Source organism: Thermobia domestica, chromosome 12 (genome assembly GCF_964235325.1).
Source record: "Thermobia domestica chromosome 12, izTheDome1.hap1.1, whole genome shotgun sequence".
NCBI lineage: Eukaryota > Metazoa > Arthropoda > Insecta > Zygentoma > Lepismatidae > Thermobia > Thermobia domestica.
Genome location: NC_137465.1, coordinates 154,600,181 through 154,619,634, shown reverse-complemented (window position 1 = coordinate 154,619,634; position 19,454 = coordinate 154,600,181). Strand labels below are relative to the sequence as shown.

Genomic DNA, 19,454 nt, shown 5'->3' with positions numbered 1-19,454 from the left:
TTGTCGTAAAATGAGATGCGTAATTGGATTTTCACATTCCTCCATTCTAATAGGAAGTTGTTTTTTTTCTTCTTTTTTTTAAAAATAAAGTCTAGAGAGCTATAAATAGCTCTGTATACGATACGGTCATGTTGGGTTATGAGGGCGACGAGAAGGCGTTATTGTCCAGTTTATTTAACCTCGCAGACGATAAGCGAAATAAAATGTCATTAATCTCTTTAAGAAACCTCGTAAACATTCTGAAAACAGGGAAAAGAAAATAACAGAAACAGGCTTTTCTTTCCTTATATTACCAGTTTCAAAATTTTACATAAAAGAACGACGAATTCCTTACTGGTACTATGTTCTTCTACAGTACACCGTACTTCGAAGTTTGCGCATTTTTAAAATCTATTTTGGTCCATTGAAAAATCTGGGTGCGTAAAATATGTGGATTTTTTTTTTTTAAATAGAGCTTTTGATCTGGGTTTTACTCTATTTATAATAAAAGTAATTAAGAACACAGTGTTTCTGTCACTACCGGTATGCTACATAGAATTGTTAATACTGCAATACATCAAATGTTAACTTCTCAGAAGAGAGGGAGAGAAAGTTGCTCTACTCTTGGTCATACTATAGACGTTTATTTACGTTTTATTTTCCAAACCTTCTCAACCCCAAACCGACAGGGACTGAATTTGGACATCAACGGTAACTGAAGTGTGACTATTCATCTCAGCGACCCCAAAACTATAGCTCTGACACACTAATACTCATTGTTTTCGATAATGTTTGCATGTCACTCCCTTCTCACCCCTAGAAGTGCTAATGAAGGCTGAACGTGAATTTCTACGACATCAGAAGTGTCACTATTCATCTCAACGATTCCAAAAACTAATGATTAAACACTAATATCGATGATTTTTTAAATTATTTTTACACATTCTCCTTCCCCATATCTTCTAGGGGTGCTACGAGGTTTTACACACACTGGTAGCTGAACTTAAACAGCATCGGAATTGTCATCAACTAACTTAGCGATATCGAAAATGATTGATTCGATACTAATATCAGTCTTTTTCGATTATTTTACTCGTCACCTTTACCCCCAGGCGTGCTGATGGAGGTTGAATTTTAACTTAAGCGGACAGGTGTGTCCCAATACATTTCAGCGACTCCGAATACTATGGATTAGACATTAATATCAATCATTTCTCATTATTGCTATAAGTCACTTCTTCCACCGCGGAGTGCTAGAGGGTATTTAACCCCAATGGGAGTTGAAACATGACTTAAAGGGGACAGAAACTGTCACCAGTCAACTTAGGAATCCCGAAAACCGTGGCATTCGACACTAATATCGGTTGTTTGCTATTATTTTTACATGTCATCATGTCATAATCCCCAGAGTATTAATGAGGGCTGAACTTGGATTTAAACGGTATATGCATTGTCACTATTTATCTAAGCGACTCCGAAAACTACGAATTCGACACTAATGTCGATCATTTTCGATCCTTTTTATATCTCAGCCCGTCTTCCTCCTCCGAAGTTTTCTAGAAGGTCTTACCCCTCTCCGGGTTAAAGAACATTGGAACTGTCATGAATTAACTCAGAGACTCCCAAACCTATGGATTCCATACTAATATCGGAGATTTTTTTTAGTTATTTTTAGGTTACAATCCCCTCCTCAAGAATACTGATAGAGAAAGAATTTGGATCTAAAAACGGCATTGGGATTGTTACTGTTTATCTCAGCGACCTCAAAAACTACAAATTCGACACTAACATCGATCGTTTTTGATGATTTTTATGTCTTCCACCTCCCACTCCCCCCAGCTGTGTTAGGTGGTCTTGAAATGAAATGAAATCTTTAAGTTTTACGTCCCACGGTTATGTCGGTTAGGCTAAAGGAGACGGTGATGATGAGAGATGAGTGAAAATGGTGGAATGAAGAAAGTGGGAGGAAACGGGAGAACCCCGAGAAAACCCACGAGCACAGTGTTTGTCCACCATAAAGTCCACACGGCGCGAGCTGAGATCGAATCAAGGACCCCAAGCACCGGAGAAGAACGCTCTACCACTGAGCCACCGCGCCCCCCGTTAGGCAGTCTTATCCCCACAGTACTTCCTCCCAAGATTGTAAGTAAAATGTGCACCAAATTTGATTAGGATAGTTCCGGGTGTTCCAGAAATATACTACTGTAGAACACACACATACATCCATATAATATATAGATGTATGTGTATTCCAGTATAACTCTCGAACGCCTGAGAAATTTCAACCAAATTTAACTTACAACCTGAAACAAAAATAGTGTGCGAGTAAAATTCCCATAAAGGGTGGGAGTTGAAAGGGGTCTCAATGCCATTTAAGTATAAGTTCAGCAGTATCGGCAGAAAGGGGTGGGGTGAAGAATAAAATGTCAAAAATGACTGAAATAAGTGTCAAACTCGTAGTTTCCGAATCGGGAAAACTGCTCATCCTTTAGAAATGACTTTTGGAACATAATATCCATGGGTGTTTTAATTATATCAATTTGATTAAAAGGAGTATTCTGTGGGGTAGGATATCTTTTTTAATTTACGACAAAACTAGAGTATTTTCTGTCTTTTTATCATTGCACTTTCACTAAAAAATACGGATAAAACGGGGGAAGGGGATTCAAATCTTTTTTATAAGCCTATTCATCTATACATAAGTAATTACTTCGAAATTATAATGATAAAATGAGAGAACCATGAAAACAAGAAATGACATTTAGAAATCAATTGACAATCAATTATGTTGTGTGTTTAAACTAATTAATTTGATTAAAGAAACAAATACCTATGCACGCACACATACACACAAATATACTGTACAAACCTCAGACCAATTAGCTTAGAACATATTGATTTCCTTCTATGTAAACAACGAGAAAGAGGGAGAAGACAATGTCAATGCAATTTCAGAATGAGGATGACGATGATGCTGAGTAATTTGAGGATAATGTTGCTTTGCCTTAAAAGGCTTCAATATGTACATCCTAAAATCTTTTTGCTGTTGAAAGGTTTCAGCATGGGCTCCACTTATGTTTGCCCGGCCACGATATCTGTAGCTGTGGTTACCCTATGGTAAAATATTTTCTTTCCAACACCGTTTCACTACTCGGTTGTACGAAAAAATGTAAATGGAAAAGGGTTATAATGCGTCTTTCCCAATAATGGTTCATTCTCGGTGCAATATCACTAGCACCAACACGATACTCTACGACCTGAAAGATGCGACTGATAACGACACAGGTTTCATAATTCTGGTACAATTACACCGGTCGCGGTGGCAGCAACGCATTGGTAGACCACTCATTGGAGGAACCGCGAGAGCTCAGTGGTAGATCGCTCATCTCTGATGCGTGGGGTCCTTGGTTCGATCACAGATCTCTTCAAGTGAGCTTTAGAGTGGACAAATACCGTGTATGTGGGCTTCCTCGGGCTCATCTCTTTCCTTCCGCTTCGTTCATTGTCGTTATCATCACCGTCTTCCTTAGCCTCAGAGCGTAACATGTTACGTTAAATTAGAAAAAGAAAAAAGAAAAACTCGGTTGGATATAAACCGATCAATCTTCTGTTCGTAGACTTTTGACGTCAGAACTTATCATTGATGAGTTAAGTCTCATTTTCTTCTTTAAGACCTTAGTTTTTAAAGTAGATTATTCTACTTGTATTTTTCTCATTTTGCTGAAACGCTTTTGAAAATAATTTTGAAGCTTTTTTACTTATTTATTTACTTGTTGTAAACACAGGGGTGTATAACGAAGAAATTGATAGTATACATATTAGTGAGGGTTCATACAAATTCATGTCATAAACTCTCTCAATTTTCGTGCTTTTTACTCTATTGTTGCTTCGAATATTTTCTCAAAACTTTGGTTTTGAACACCCTCATCTGCTGTTTGTTCCTGAAAGTTAGTGCTTACATTTCCATCCGTACTATACAACAGGGAAAAAATGTATTCCATTAAATTATTCGACACCAATCGCAGTGATATAAAAGGTTTCGTATGAAATTAGCATATGGCATATTTTTGTTTGATGCAGTTAAAATATCAAATTCTGTTAGGGGAGAAGAAGAAAGAACTAAAGACTTATACAAAAACTGGATGGGTATTTATAGCAAGTCTTTGGTGTCGTGTTTAGAATATGCTCGTTCGTATCAAATGTTCACTTAATGAGTTCGAGAAGGAAGCATTGAAGACTTATGGGCCCTCATTATGAGTATATTTTGTTTTTTGATTGTTGATAAAGTAATTAGAAAATAGGATAATCCGATGAATCACACTACGAAAACTGTTTGTTGACGATAACTACCTTTCGGAAAGTCCACTCTGATTATAACCCTGAAACTAGTAACACAGTTTTAAATTTAACTTCCTACTATGCAACTTATACACAACTAGCTGAAACTCAATACAGTTAAGAAAAAATTAATTTCAATGTGTGATCAAAATCTAAGTGACAAGTCTACTTAAATTATTATCTTTCCGTGATTTTCTGGTTGACATTATCAATCCCGAAAAGTGTTCTCTTTAGCAATTAGAAGATGATCTTGACAAGTATCTTTATTGGTTTCTTAACGCTATAGAACGCAAGAGTGCCAGATATCGGAGGAATATGAATTGATGTTATGCAAGTAAAACATGGGTAATTAAGCTATATTTTTGCTTAATTTTTGTATACCTAATTTCAATCCTAATTATCTATCTATCCCTTTACCCTCGCTCCAAACCTTTTTGTTTTCTTCTCCATTTGGAATCATTGGTGAAAGGAACTGGTCAACACATACGTGCTCTATTGCCACCTATCTGTTGATTAGGGAGACTTACCGGCACCACAGATTACTCGGAAATGGCAATCCTTAGAAAAGAGCATCTGTATTTAAAGATAATTTTGATTATGAATCCCTATTCTTTATATTTCTCTATTTTCCATAATAATAATAATAATAATAATAATAATAATAATAATAATAATAATAATAATAATAATAATAATAATAATAATAATAATAATAAGAATAATAATAATAATCCTTCCTTTTCAGCACTGAAATTCACAATTTCTTTTTAGCAATAAACACCAAGGGGTGTTTATAGATTATTCGAAACGCATATAATCAGATCATTCACTGCTCAATGGAATAGTATCTGCTCAGTAATGGAGAGATCGAAATTCGATTCTCTCCTGAGTCTAGCAAAAACTGTTGTTTACTTTAGCCCAACATCATTCGAATGGGACTTGTAAAAGAGATGGAGAATGTTTTTGATAAACACAGAGACAAAAAGAGAGAGTTATTATGAAGAGAGGAAAGTTAACCATCTCATTCCAATTTCAAGGTCGTCTGTCCTGTGTATTTAGCGTGTAAGTTTGTGCACTAGTACAGGTATCCTAAGTAATAGTCAAGTGGAAAGAAAAATAAACTAGAACATCTAGATATTTGAAAGCCTTGTTAAAACTAAACAGTGAACCGAAAGAAATAAATTACATGTCGCAAATTTCATGAAAATTATTGTATTTTCTTGACATTTTCTAAACTTCTATAAACTTCGTTCTAGCTGATAGACTCATTAAATAGAAAGAAACTACTTTCCACATTATATTATTTAATTGATATATATTTTACGTCTTGCGTCAGACAATACTATATAGGATAAAACCTGCAGTTGAAAGTAGGATTTGGACCACTGTAGCGCTTTCGATGCTCCCCACTACGAATTGAATCAAGAACCTCGTGCGCCGTGGAGTTTCGTACAAGATCCACTTCTCATCACATGTCAACATCCTGTCCAGAAATGGCTCCTTCCTCAGACGAGACAGGAAAGAAACACAGATATCTATCGCATTACCTTCTGGCTCGGAGTCAAATCATGTGGGACCCATCCACCCACCTTGTAGTGCTTCCCAAGTTGATGGAGTTGCTGCCGAATGGTTTCTCCACTCACACTAAACTGTGGTTCCAGTTCCTCATATGTCTGGCCGCTCTGTGTGGGGACCGTGATTTGATCCCAGGTTAGATGAGTTTCTGTTGGACAACATCGTGTCCGTGGATTTCCTCTGAGGTATCTTTCCTTCCACATTCTCATTCCACCAATTACCTATGTATTTTATAATCATTCACTTTCATTAGTCATTCATCTAATTTAGCCTACGGGTCACAATCATGAGACCTAAAACTAAAATTTCCTTTTTTAATTCCACCTTTCACATCTGTATCCATTTCAGACAAGGGTCTCGGTGAGTCAGTGGTAGAGCACTCACATTTCCTTAAGGGTACCTGGTTCGATTCCAGCTCGTGCTAAGTGGATTTTGTGGAGGACGAATATCGTGTGCGTAGGTTTTCTCGGGGCTCTCCCGTTTCTCCCCACTTTCTCTATTCCACCATTTCATTCTAATTATAATTATCGCCGTCTCCTTTCGCTTCGGTGCATTAAATTAGAAATTTCATTTCACTCATTTCGTTTCATGAAACAAACGTCATAGTATGAGAAGTGTAGAAGACGGAAGTGAAAAAAAAGCTTTATTGGATTGCCTAGTGGCTAGCGCGCGCGTCTTTACTGATCTTGGGTTCGATTTCTGGCGATACAGCAATACGGTGGTTTGGATTGCTTCTTAAACTTTAAATTCGTGTTTCATATAGTCTACGTGCTGTAAAGAAACGCTAAACTTTAGCAAACGAACATTCTTCATGTTGGTCTGTGTTTTGTCCTTAATCAGTAACCAAATCTGGAACCACGTACACCATAGCTGAAACTGGAAACCAGTGCTACATAAATAGCTTGAGTTGATTGAGTTGAGTTTTAGTTTAGCGTCCCTTTCAGCAGCGAGGCTATATGAGACGTGGACCTACTGATTAACGTGGAATCCGAACCACATGAGCTCCCGCCGGGAATCGAACCCGGGTCTCCCACGCCAAAGGCGCGTACGTACATAAATAGCCCATACCTACAAATACGGGTAATGAATCCCGAGTTAAAAAAAAAAATACACCCCCGAAGTAACTACAGACTTCCTATTTTCCAAATTTTATAGGAAATCTTGACAGGGTTTCAGAACACAAGTAAAATGTTTCGACTTTCTCGGATAGCCCCGCAATTCTAAAGAGAAAAATATTACTTTGGAAATCTATTAATCTAAATAATATTACATACTCCCTTCCTTTGCTTCATGTAAAAGGCCTGGGATAAACTCTCTTGCAACGCGATAACACTTTCGTTCTGCCTGTATTTTGCCCAAATCTCAAGACATCACGGTGTAACGGCGACACTCGTCTGGAATCCAAGGGTCCTCTTCGCAGCACCGCAACACACATAGGAGTCTTCGCGAACCAAAACAAAAATTGTTTTCGTTATTCGTTCACAGTTGCTCCACGATAGTACAAGAGATTCTATTCCACTATTCACAGATGCACACACAGACCAGCAAATTCATATTAAACACACTCACATACACACAAAAAGAATAAGTAATCGCAACACGTGATGGCACTTTTATCTTTGCAAGCGCTTCGAGTACTGTCACTGGGAGCAACGTTGTCGAAAGTTTGACTGTTGCCTCTGTTTCTTTCTCTTACGAATTCAAGGTGACTCGGAAGTGACATCACAGCAGCAGACCAGCAGCTCCAAGTCTCGTTTGTTTTTCTGCTCCAGCTGTTTTCTGACCTTGACCTTAGATGGTCATGATGTCGGATCGTGCTGTGCTGGTTGGTATGTATCTGTATCCTTCCTGTCAATGTCTTCAATCACAAGTCGACTAATAATATTACCAATAATATAAATAGTGCTTTGTAGTTGATATCGCGATTCTATGTTTGTCAATGTTGAAGTTATATAAAGATAATTGTCGGCCCTGGTCACTGCTCCTTCACAAGAAGTTATTTGTTTTGTTATCTCGTTATGCCGATACTGAGTGACCAATGACTTCCCTCAGTTTACTAATGATGAGACCAATGTCACGCACGTGAAAATTAAATAAACGTCAGGGATCGATCTGAAGAAGGGATAGTGCGATTTTGTCTTGAACATTCCTAGTTATGAACGATACATGTCAACCAGGGATAATTATTGTCTATCTACTGAATATACAAATTATATTATCTCCCATATTAATAGTAGAGTTCACCTTATTTCACTGAGCTCCCTCGTGACTAAGCGGTTAGCCTACGCGCGTTTGGCGTGGGAGATCCGTGTTCAATTCCCGGCGGAAGATCATGTGGTTCGAATTCCACGTTAATCAGTAGGTCCACGTCTCATATAGCCTCGCTGCTGAAAGGGACGCTAAACTAAAATCAACTCAACGCAATCTAATTTCACTATGAAAATGGGGGCCGCGGTGGCTCAGTGATAAGAGTGTTCAACTCTGGTGCATGGGGCCTTTGGTTCGATTCCAGCTCGTGCCAAGTCAGCTTTGTGGTGAACAAACATCGTATGCATGGATTTCCTCGGGGTTCTCCCGTTTCCTCCCACTTTCCTCATCCCACCATTTAATTCATTTCTCATCATCACCGTCTCCTTTTGCCTAGCCGGCATAACCGTGGGACGTAAAACTTAAAGATTTCACTTCATTTCATTTCAGAATGAAAATAAATATTTAATCATGCCAATGAAACAAGTTCAATCACATGTAATCAATGACGGATACATGATACATTGTAAAATTTCCAGTATTTTATCGGAATTCACTAGTGTGTTCGACAGAACAGTCACCGTATCATACTGCTCTAAACAGCCTTGGCGTAGTTCGCAACGTTATATCTGTACTGAGCCATCGAGCCCAATTCAGCGTGATGAGGTCGAGCCCCTGAGTTAAACGGATCCGAGATCGAACTAGTGGGAGCCTCACTGAGAATAGTGAGCCCGAGCTTGAGCAAATGTGAGTCTGAGCATAATTGACATTAGAGTGAGACCCTTTGAGGACAATGAGCCTCAGCCCCAGTAAGCCATTATTGGAAAATGATCATTTCGATACTGGTTTTCATTTGCCTATAACCATTAAACAATCACGTCTCTAAGTGAATAGCCTAATGAACTAACATTTAACTATGAAGTTCTACGCGAAGTGACCAGTGCAGAATGTATTACTACTACGGTCTCAATATAGACTATATATAAATTTCTTACATATAGACTATATTTAAACTTGGCGTGGGAGGCCCGGGTTCGATTCCCGGCGGGAGCTCATGTGGTTCGGATTCCACGTTAATCAGTAGGTCCACGTCTCATATAGCCTCGCTGCTGAATGGGACGTTAAACCCAAACTCAACTCAACTATATTTAAACTTTTGAGAATATGACCCTAAAAGAACGAACCTTATATTCCACTTGTATTTATTTCCATATCAAATCTGTCTTTATCTTCCGCAGATAATATTTCTCTCTCGCTGCTTTTGCCCACGAACATAAGTTCTTCTATTTCATCTCGTCTATATCTACAGATGAATATGAATCTTTAGCCTTAATTGACCAAGAAAAATTTTGTATTTAGAAATTTCAAACCAGAGGAACATTTTCAAACCTGTTTTTTAAATTAACTGAGAAAGTCTTCAATTCATTGCTTTAATATATATATATATATATATATATATATATATATATATATATATATATATATATATATATATATATATATATATATTTATATATATATATTTATATATATATATTTATTTATTTATTTATTTATTTATTTAAAAAAGTAACAAAATAGATTGTCTAAAAACAGTTTCATAGCAAACTATCGAATCTGCAGGAATAGTCTATTTCATTTAGGATATTTGACTAATTAATGTCATTCAAAATCTTACCTTTTTAAAAAGCTTAATTTCAGAATTTAAATTAGAGCGGTGTTGGTCTGAAACCCATTGATTAATTAGGTTTCAAGCAATTATAGTACAATTATGAAATTACAATGTATAAGGGGTGGAGAAAAAGATACTACATGTCAGGGGCGGATCCAGGACCGACTTCTGGAGGGGCGGTGGGTTGTCATACTGCTACTTAGAGATACTTTTAAGAGCTTCAAACTCTGGGATGGATTTTATTTATAATATAAGAAAGTTTCCTCTTCTGGGGGGAAGTGATCGCCCCCTGGATCCGCCACTGCTACATGCAAGGTGTGAATTATCAATAATCTGTTGCTACTTCCCAAATTTTATATATAGTAATACAAGTAATTTGCATATTTTATGGGCTTTCATATATTCGGAATATTAATCATACACCTCTATAACGCTCGGGCACAAAACTACTTTTAGTTTCTTTAGATGTAACTGAACATGAATGTGGGCATATGGAAAACAAATTGGATTAAGTACTGCTTCTCTGATACATGTTACCCACCTCGGCCGCCATATTGGATTCAACTTTCGGTTTTTGAAATGAGAATAGGCGCAAGTGATACATCAAATGCATGTACGATTTTCTCGGAAATTCACTGGTATAGCGAATTTTACCGTAACTTGTACTGTTTGGAAGGTATTGCAGGTTACATGCCAGGCACTTCACAAATATTGAATATTCACGTTTATAATGCATATATTGAGATATAGTAAGTATAAAATACAGCAAAACTTAATTAAAAATCCTACATAATGCTTCAGGGTGGGAGGCAATTTGAATGATAACATTGTATAACAAGTTCACATAAAAGAAGCTTTTTGATGATCGGGTCATATTTTCAACATAAAACCAAGGAATGAAACTTTAATTCCATTGTAAAAATTTCAGGTTACACTACAAAGTCTAAGATAGGACTTCATTAAATGATTCTAACTCGTTCTACAAGTTAATGATAACGATTAACATTGGGAATCAAACTCGGAACGGCAAGTATATTAAAGGCAAGCGCTAACCACTCAGCTACTGAAGACCCCACTAAACTATATAGTTTCTGTAGAAAGCCAGAAAAAAGCGGAAAAATCACACCTTCTCCATAAAACCTGTATTTCTTACCGTTTTATTGAAATACATGTCTAGTTTAATGTATCCTAAACCAACCTCTTAGGAGTCACTAATAGAAAGAAGGAACGTAATTAGAAATTTGTATTTGGTTTGTTTATATATATTATGAATTATATATAAAATAAATATAAAATATTAAATATTAAAATATTAAATAATACTTTTGATAAAGTGAATACTTTCAAATATTTAGGATCAATATTAACAGACGAAAATCATATTCACGAAGAAATTAAATGTCGACTAAAAGTAGGAAATTCGTGTTACTATTCGGTTCAAAATCTCTTGTCGTCGCGAATTCTGTCGAGGAATTTGAAGCTTAAAATATATAAAACGATAATCATGCCTGTTGTTCTGTATGGTTGCGAAACGTGGTCGCTTACTCTGAGGGAAGAACATAGACTGAAAGTATTTGAGAACAGGATCCTGAGAAGAATATTCGGACCCAAGAGGAACGAGAATGGGGAATGGCGGAAGCTTCATAACGAGGAACTACATAGTTTATACGGTTTACCCAACATTGTTAGGGTCGTCAAGTCTAGGAGGCTTAGGTGGGCAGGTCATGTAGCTAGAATGGAAGAAAGTAGAAACGCTTTCAAAGTCTTGACTGGTAGACCCATAGGAAAACGACCATTAGGAAGACCTAGGCGCAGATGGGAGGATAATATTAAGATGGATCTCGCAGAGATAGGAATACAAAGTAGAAACTGGATCCAATTAGCTAAGAATAGAAGTCAGTGGAGAGCTTTTGTGAACGCGGCACTGAACCTCCGGGTTCCATAGGCCATAGAGTTATATATATATATATATATATATATATATATATATATATGTGTGTGTGTGTGTGTGTGTGTGTGTGTGTGTGTGTGTGTGTGTGTGTGTGTGTGTACAGGGCCAGATTTAGGGGGTGCACGTGCACCTTACCCCCTTCGTTGTAAATATAACTATCTAAAATGAGAAGCTAGCAGTAAAAATAAGTATCATTTTCCGAAACACTCTGCCATCATGTTTCGTTTGGGGTTTAAAAGAAAACAGAGCTTTGCAAAAGGAATATTTTGAGTCGATTTTCTGAAGTTTGAAGGAAAAGGATTCACCAAGTAAAACAATATAACATTTCTCAAGTAGGAAAGAAAACCGAAGCCAGGAGGAGAGAAGAACATCTTTTTTTCCCTGCATATCGCTTGCGATCCTCTTTAATATACCTCCCTTCCCCCCGCTCTATGTACCAGTGTTGTCAGGGGTAAAGAATATTGTCACATGTCACTTTGAAGACTTTCAATGGTAGTTATTGATGCATCCCCTTAGAACATCTTGGATCCGACCTTATATAAAGAAGAAGGACAATAGATTGTCTTCCCTCCAAATTTCAACGGATCTCCAGATCAGTTAACTCTAGGCAATTTTAAAGAATGACTCTCCATACATGTATAGAAACTATGACGCATCAATATCCTTGAACTCTCGTTTAACCCTTCCTCATAGTTACTTATTGCAATCGCATATGTATGCGTACAGATTCACCAAGTCATTTCAATGTCTTCGAAAGGCAAGGCAGTTAACTCAGTAGCATAAAAGTCTATTTTTACTCTTGTTCATAATGCATCATAGACATAAACCTGTTTTCACAGTGTTTGAGCACATTAAGCTGGAAAGAATAATTACTCAACGACCGTCCTTGACGAGTGGTTTTCTCACTTCACATGTTGATAACGAACTGTTGTTTTCTTTCAAAGAGTGTTAATTAGTTACAGAATAACGAATTTGTATCAACAACAAATTCTTTCAACACAGTTTCTGTCAGGATCTTGCTCTCCCAGTTCTCTGAAACATTATCATTACATATGTTTATGTCAAAGTGTTTCAATAACCGGTTTTGTCTAAACTTGTAAACATAGCTTATCTATCATTAATAATATTAATAATAATAATAATAATAATAATAGCACAGAATCACAAAGGAGACAAAAGTAATAATGTTAAGACTAAATATTCTTTTCTATTAACAGATACATTGAAGAACATGAATGAATTATTGTCTAACGAGGAAACCGATTCAAGTGTGACACGAAATTATGGACGAGTATATGCGCAATTAAAGTGTTTTTCTGAACAATGAATTCCATTAGAGGGAAAAACCTACGATCTCAATCATTCCGGAGGTATAGTGGGGTAAGGAGAAAACTGGTGCTTTGATATTTCGGCTATGTTGCGAGTGAATATGTTTGAAAATTGTATTCAAACGTTATGAAAGATCCACCAGAACGAATAAAAGTGGTCTTGAATGTTAAGGTCAGTGGCATAGCTTTTACCCGGGGCCGAAAAAAGAAGGAGCTATAAGGAATAACAAATACCATTGACACTAAGAACAAAATTATATGATATTACTTGCTAATATATCATGTCTTCAGTTCGTAGAAAATGAGAAAAGTGATATGAAAATTTATTAATTCTATTGCCAAAGGAACAGAGACGTTATGTCAACAGAGGATCATACTCTGTGCAATTGTAGAAATTATAAATGTTTGGAAAGTTTGGACGGCCACCATTTTATTACATTTTTCATTCTCTTTGACCTGATGATGTTTTTATTCGATTCAGCGTACCAAGAAACCTATACATAGACACCTTACACGCCTATTTCAGGCAGCAATGGAACTTCGTTATTTTAGGGCATCCTCCCCCCTGCAAAACATTCTACCGCTAGAATTTTTACGGACTCTTCGGTTTTGTAGTACTTATGTCTAAGGCGATGCACTACTAAAGTTTTGTGGATAAAGAAATTCTTCATTTTTAAAAGTCTCTAATTTTAAAAGTCTATGCATAATAAAGTCACAGCCAACGTACAGAGATGTTTTAGTGCTAAGTCTCCTGATATGTCATAGCCAACACTGTAACATTGGTATGCCTAGATTATTTATCATATCAGTAAATTTGAAATCTAGGCGAGAAATAGGCAAATGTAGGAATAGAAGAATAAATCTTTAGAAGAAAAGCGTGTTCTTAAACCAGGTTCTGTTCATATCAGAGTTGTCACGGAGAGGTGCGTACAAAATTGGTACGATTTATGATTTATGTGTTCTCACTTGAACTTCCTATGTCAGCATGAATTGTGTACAGCTGCGCAAATTGTTTCGAGCAGCTCTTGATAGATATTAAAAAAAAAAAAAAAAACTCTGGCTGTCCCTCACAAGAGAAGTTCAGGAGAAAGCTTCAGACCATCATATCTAGAGATGCAAGGGCTCAGAATAAAACCCGGCTTTTTTGAAAAAAAAAAAAAACTCGGTTTTTTCTGATTTGCTTTTTTGCTTGGGAAATTTTGGGCTTTTTTCAAAATTCTGCTTTAAATCGATAAAGCAGACTTTGTTTCGCTTCTCTATAACACAGAAAGTCATTTAATTAGTGGTTGATGCCGATAATAATATAAAACCTCGAAAGTAAACCATGAATTTCGAAAAGATATTTTAAACAATTTTACTTCAACATTTTTACATTATGAATTCCAAAGGATTAACCAATGTATATAATAAACACATTTTAACCTCCTATATACAAAAGTAAGCAGAGTTGGCAAGAACCGTGGTTGTTTCTGAAAATGCCAAAAACCCGTTTTGGGGGGGGCAGTTTAAACCAGGCTTTTTTGGGGTTTAAACCAGGTTTCTTGATTTAGATATTTTGCTTTATGTATTTATATTACATATTCACAGAAATAAGTTTGTTTCGCCTTGGTGTTATTAGTCAACAACGGGGTTATGCTGGAAGAGGTCCCATAAGCTTAAAGAAGTCCGGTCAGTAAATTTCTTAAATTGAGAAACTCCCGCCCTAGCCATCGGGAAAATCCCGTCATTCTTTTAAATGTGAAACAATAACGGGAAAATTCTGTAAAATTTAATTTGCATGTAAAATTTAAAGGTCAACGTATTATAATCAGTACGCTAAAACTGAATGACACACAATCATAGTCAACGTCTTGCGAATAAAATCAGAAAAATAAACACACTGCTGAACAAGACTGCACTTATTTAATATAAAAACACATTTACACGTGACGTTTCGATCTTCTATCCAAGATCCTCATCAGATGTGAGTGTACGTCTGATGAGGATCTTGGATAGAAGATCGAAACGTCACGTGTAAATGTGTTTTTATATTAAATAAGTGCAGTCTTGTTCAGCAGTGTGTTTATTTTTCTAAAACTGAGGTATTAAATTACAAATTTAGTATGTAGGTATAATTGAAAGTCCAATCCAAGCTAATGTTGGAAGCTAAGTAGGCAATCGATAAATTTTACCAATTTTAATCAATATATTTAAGCAATCTTCGCTTCTTTATAAAACAACAGGCATGCAGAAATACATAATTTGGTTTCGTTTTGTATGTTTAGGCTTAACATCCTTACGTAATACCGAGGTTATCAAGGAGAAGACTTTCGCTTAAAGTGACATCCGAAAGAGTACTTGGTTTACACATGAAAGAAGGGTTGTGGTTCGACCGAGAATTGAACATGGGACACCTTGATTAAAAGGTGAAAAGGAAATAAGACTAATGCAGATGGTTTGACATGTGAAACGTCACCATGAAATCCACACGATTCGCATTTTTGTTCTTTTAATTTTTTTTAGTTTAAACCAGTTATTAAAAAAAAAAGCTGGTGTAAACGAGCCAACCTTAAGAGTAAAAACTTCTTTCAAAAAATACACAAATAACTAGCAAAATTGTATGTAGTATTTTTACTTCAAAATATTCCATATCCTCTTTTTGAAACAAAATAAAATTAAAATAAAACATAAGAGAAATACTTAGATTTGTATGATACAATTAAAGGCTGCACATGGTTCTGTATATTCTTGAAATTCTACAGTCAAGTTTTTTATAACCACCATCAAGGGCGCCCATCAGGGGGTTAAGGGGCGCTTGCCCCCCCTAGAGGAAAATGTACTTCAGAATATTGAAAATCCAATAGGATTTTTACATTAGTTACAGCAAAATTTGAAACTATTTTTGAAACGTCGCTTATACTTGCCCCTCCTTGGAAACCACAACATGGGCGCCCTTGACCACCATCACGGTTTACCTAGTCCTCAAGTTTTCTGAATTTTTAACAAGAGGGATTCAACATATCATTACGGAAAAAAAAACTACGGAATATATTTAAGTTAAGCTAAATACAACTGCACAACAAACGTGACTGAGTGGTTGGCTTTTGCGCTTCTATCGGGAAGTCCGGAATTCAACCCAGCATTCGACCATTCTGACAAAACCTTCCTTCATTCCATCTGAGAATGTAGAAATAGTGCGTGTACTGACCGACTAGGAGTGTAGGAATTGGCCGACTTCCTTTCTTATTGTTTTTAAATCGTTATTATTACTAATTACCAGCAGTGACGGTTTTGCGAAGGTTAGAGGATCGGTCTTTCGGACTGAAGCCTGTTCTCCAAAGTTGTGGAATGTCTAAAACGAACGAAATATCTATTAGTTATGCCTTTACTCATAAACTTTAAGCTCCCGTCAAATAAAAATTACGAATGTTTAGAAAAACTAAACATTAGTAGTAAGTAAACCCCTCCCAAAACACTTTTTTAAATTCGCCACTGATTCTCAGTATAAAGTGATCTTCAAGGTTGTATCCGGAAGATTATTGCTAAACATATAAACGAAACGAAATATTAGTTATGCCTGTACTCATAAACTTCAAGCTGCTCCCAAATAAAATTAGGACTTTTTAGAAAACGAAACAATCAGAGAAACCCCTCCCAAAGTACTTTTCTAAATCCGCTATTGATTATTCGTATAAATTGGTATTCAAGGTTGTATCTGGAAAATTATTGCTAAATCATTGCACAACTACAGTATAACAGAAATGTGGAAATACGGTTTGACGGACATATTAAAAAACGTATGCTTTGACGGATATATAGAAAAACGTAAGTTTAACTTTCGTGCTAGAAGCTGGAGTACTAAGCTCTTAGAAATGAAACACGGATGACAAACTAAAATGATCTAGAGAAGGAAAAAAATGTCGATAACTCAAAAGTTAAAATAAAGTTAAATAACCTGTAAAATTGCCCTCAAATACTACATTCTTCATGTTAGCTTTAATTCGTAAAATATGTGCTCCATCCATCTTGATGGTGAATTACAAAGCTAAATATGGCATTCAGGTCGTGGAAATCTTATCTAACTATAGAATATACTATAAGAAAGCTATTTGGATAGAAAAATCAAGAAAATGAAAAAAGCCAAAATTTCCAAAATTCTCGGTTTTTTTCCCAAAAAGCCGGCTTTTTATGTGAAAAAAACTATCTATTCAAAAAAGCCGGCTTTTTTGCATCTCTAATCATATCCAAACCACAAAATCCGTTTATCTTGTTGCAACGTATAGTACTGCAGAAAGGAAGTTCCATCTTCGAACCGAAGATTATCCTCCTGAAAATCTAGTTCTTTAGACGTGGAATTGTTTTGCTTTATGGCACGAATTGTCCTCCTAGCATTGTTTAAATAGCCCTTCCTTTGACTCTAAAAACATTATTTGGGTGAATAAATACACACTAATTTTACTTTATAATACTGATCCATTTAATACAATAAAACAATTAATTTAAACAACGAAATGTGCAAAGTGTATATATATATAACAGAAAAGGCAATCCCTTTATAAACATCCAAGCTTATGTCGTTCTACTTAGTGAGCAACTTTGTAACTTACAGGATGCCACATAGATTTCCTGTGATGATTATTAAATTAATCCCTCATGCTAAATTTATGATGATTAGTAAATTTAGTACGAGGAATTAATTCCGCTCTTTCCAAATACAATTTCTCCCAGGCTCGCAAAATTTCAACATGTAAACGGCTCGATGTGTTTTCAATTGTTTTACATAATGTTTCTGAAGAAATATGTCAACAGCGAGAAACAATATCATATTACTGTGTCACCTCTACACTGCACTAGAGCTCACCAGTCAGCACCGGGGACTGTGCTTCAAAAATGGCGGAAAACAAGTAGAATCACAATTAAGAGGCAAACATATTATAAGGATATAGGTAACATTCTTGAACAAAATGTTGGTGAAGGTTGTGTTTCACACCATCAAGATATACTTCACAATAAAAGTTAGGAAGCACGATAATAACTTTTATGAAGATTTTTTTTATATGAAGTATTCTGTAGTTTACTATTCTTATTTTAAAATTAGAATCTTCGGTAAGCGTAAGCATGCACACCACATAGTTTTCTAATCAGAAAAATGGTTACATCAACGCCACACGCGGAGTTATTTCAACACCAAAATAGGTGTCGTAGTAACACAGAAGTGGAGTCGAACTAACACCAAAAACGGTGTTAATCTAGTGGTCTGACCTTGAATTTTAACACAGGAAGTGTTGAATTAACACCAACACGGTGTTACTTATATGGTTTCGACCTTGAATTATGACACAAATTGGGTGTTGAAATAATAAAAAAATGATGTTGAAGTAACACAGAGACTGTGTTATATTGATACTTAAAATGGTGTAATATTAACACAAAATAATTAACACACTACACACTGTGTTACTTCGTGTTGGTGCAACACCGCCAAAAGTAACACTCAACACTTTTCTCCACACTACCGACCCTGACGTGGTGTCGAATCAACACAGATCCGAATTTAACACTGCTCAACACCGGTTGTGTGTTAGAAACGTAACACACCCGCTGTGTTAAACGCCAACACCGCGGGTGTCTGTGTTGAACTAACACCGCATAGTGTAGTCACGCTGGAACCACTGTCCTGTGTTAAAATTGAGTTGAATTAACACAACCATTTTTTACTGTGCAGAAATCAGATAAAATCTGCTCGCCATATAATTTTACAACAAAATGACGAGTGTCTTTTTACTTTCTTCCATGTTCACTTTCAAATGATTGGCGACAGTTCCCATCTAATAAAGTTGATGTGTTTGTTGCTTCTAGTATACAATCGCTTAGAAAAAGAAGCAACAAATGCATCAAATGTGGGAGATGAATTTAGAACACGTAAATGGCGCATGTCTAGCACATCTTGTGCTGTTAGAATGTCTGAAACAGTATGTACCTAAAGGATGTACCTAAAACATGACAGATATATGTCCCATGTTACGACATAAAAACAAATGACTGTTAGAGTGCGAAACTGAGCCACGTATATAAATGCTATATTTGTGATACATACTTGCAAATATCAATTAAGTGTCACAAGTACCTAAAACTGTAGGTAGCTGAAGTACATACTTAGTACATGAATATGTGCCAAGTGTCGAGTACATAAAAAGTAGCTAGAACACCTAAATGGCATATGCCTAGCACATCTTGTGCTGTTAGGGTGACACTTCTGATGCTGTTTAATCCAAATTTAGCCCCGCAACTTGAGAGAGGGGGAGATAATAAAATGATCAAAAATGGCCAATATTAATGTCGAATCCATGGTTTTCGGGGTCGCCGAGATGATCAATGATCTTTC

The 19,454-nt window shown here is 36.2% G+C and overlaps 1 protein-coding gene across 4 annotated transcripts in view; it reads right to left on the bottom strand.

Annotated features, from left to right (window-relative positions):
• The window catches only part of RhoBTB (Rho-related BTB domain containing), a 490,451-nt gene that overhangs the window by 193,954 nt on the left and 277,043 nt on the right, over positions 1-19,454 (bottom strand). For 2 of the 4 annotated variants that reach the window (XM_081734305.1, XM_081734308.1), the window contains exon 1: positions 7,167-7,559. The exons of the other annotated variants lie outside the window; for them this stretch is intronic. Coding sequence is in view for 1 of the 2 variants with exons in the window: in XM_081734308.1 (XP_081590434.1) it covers positions 7,167-7,184 (18 nt within the window). In the remaining variant the exon portion in view is untranslated. Of the gene's footprint in view, positions 1-7,166; positions 7,560-19,454 lie in introns of those variants that run through there. 4 annotated transcript variants of the gene reach the window in all.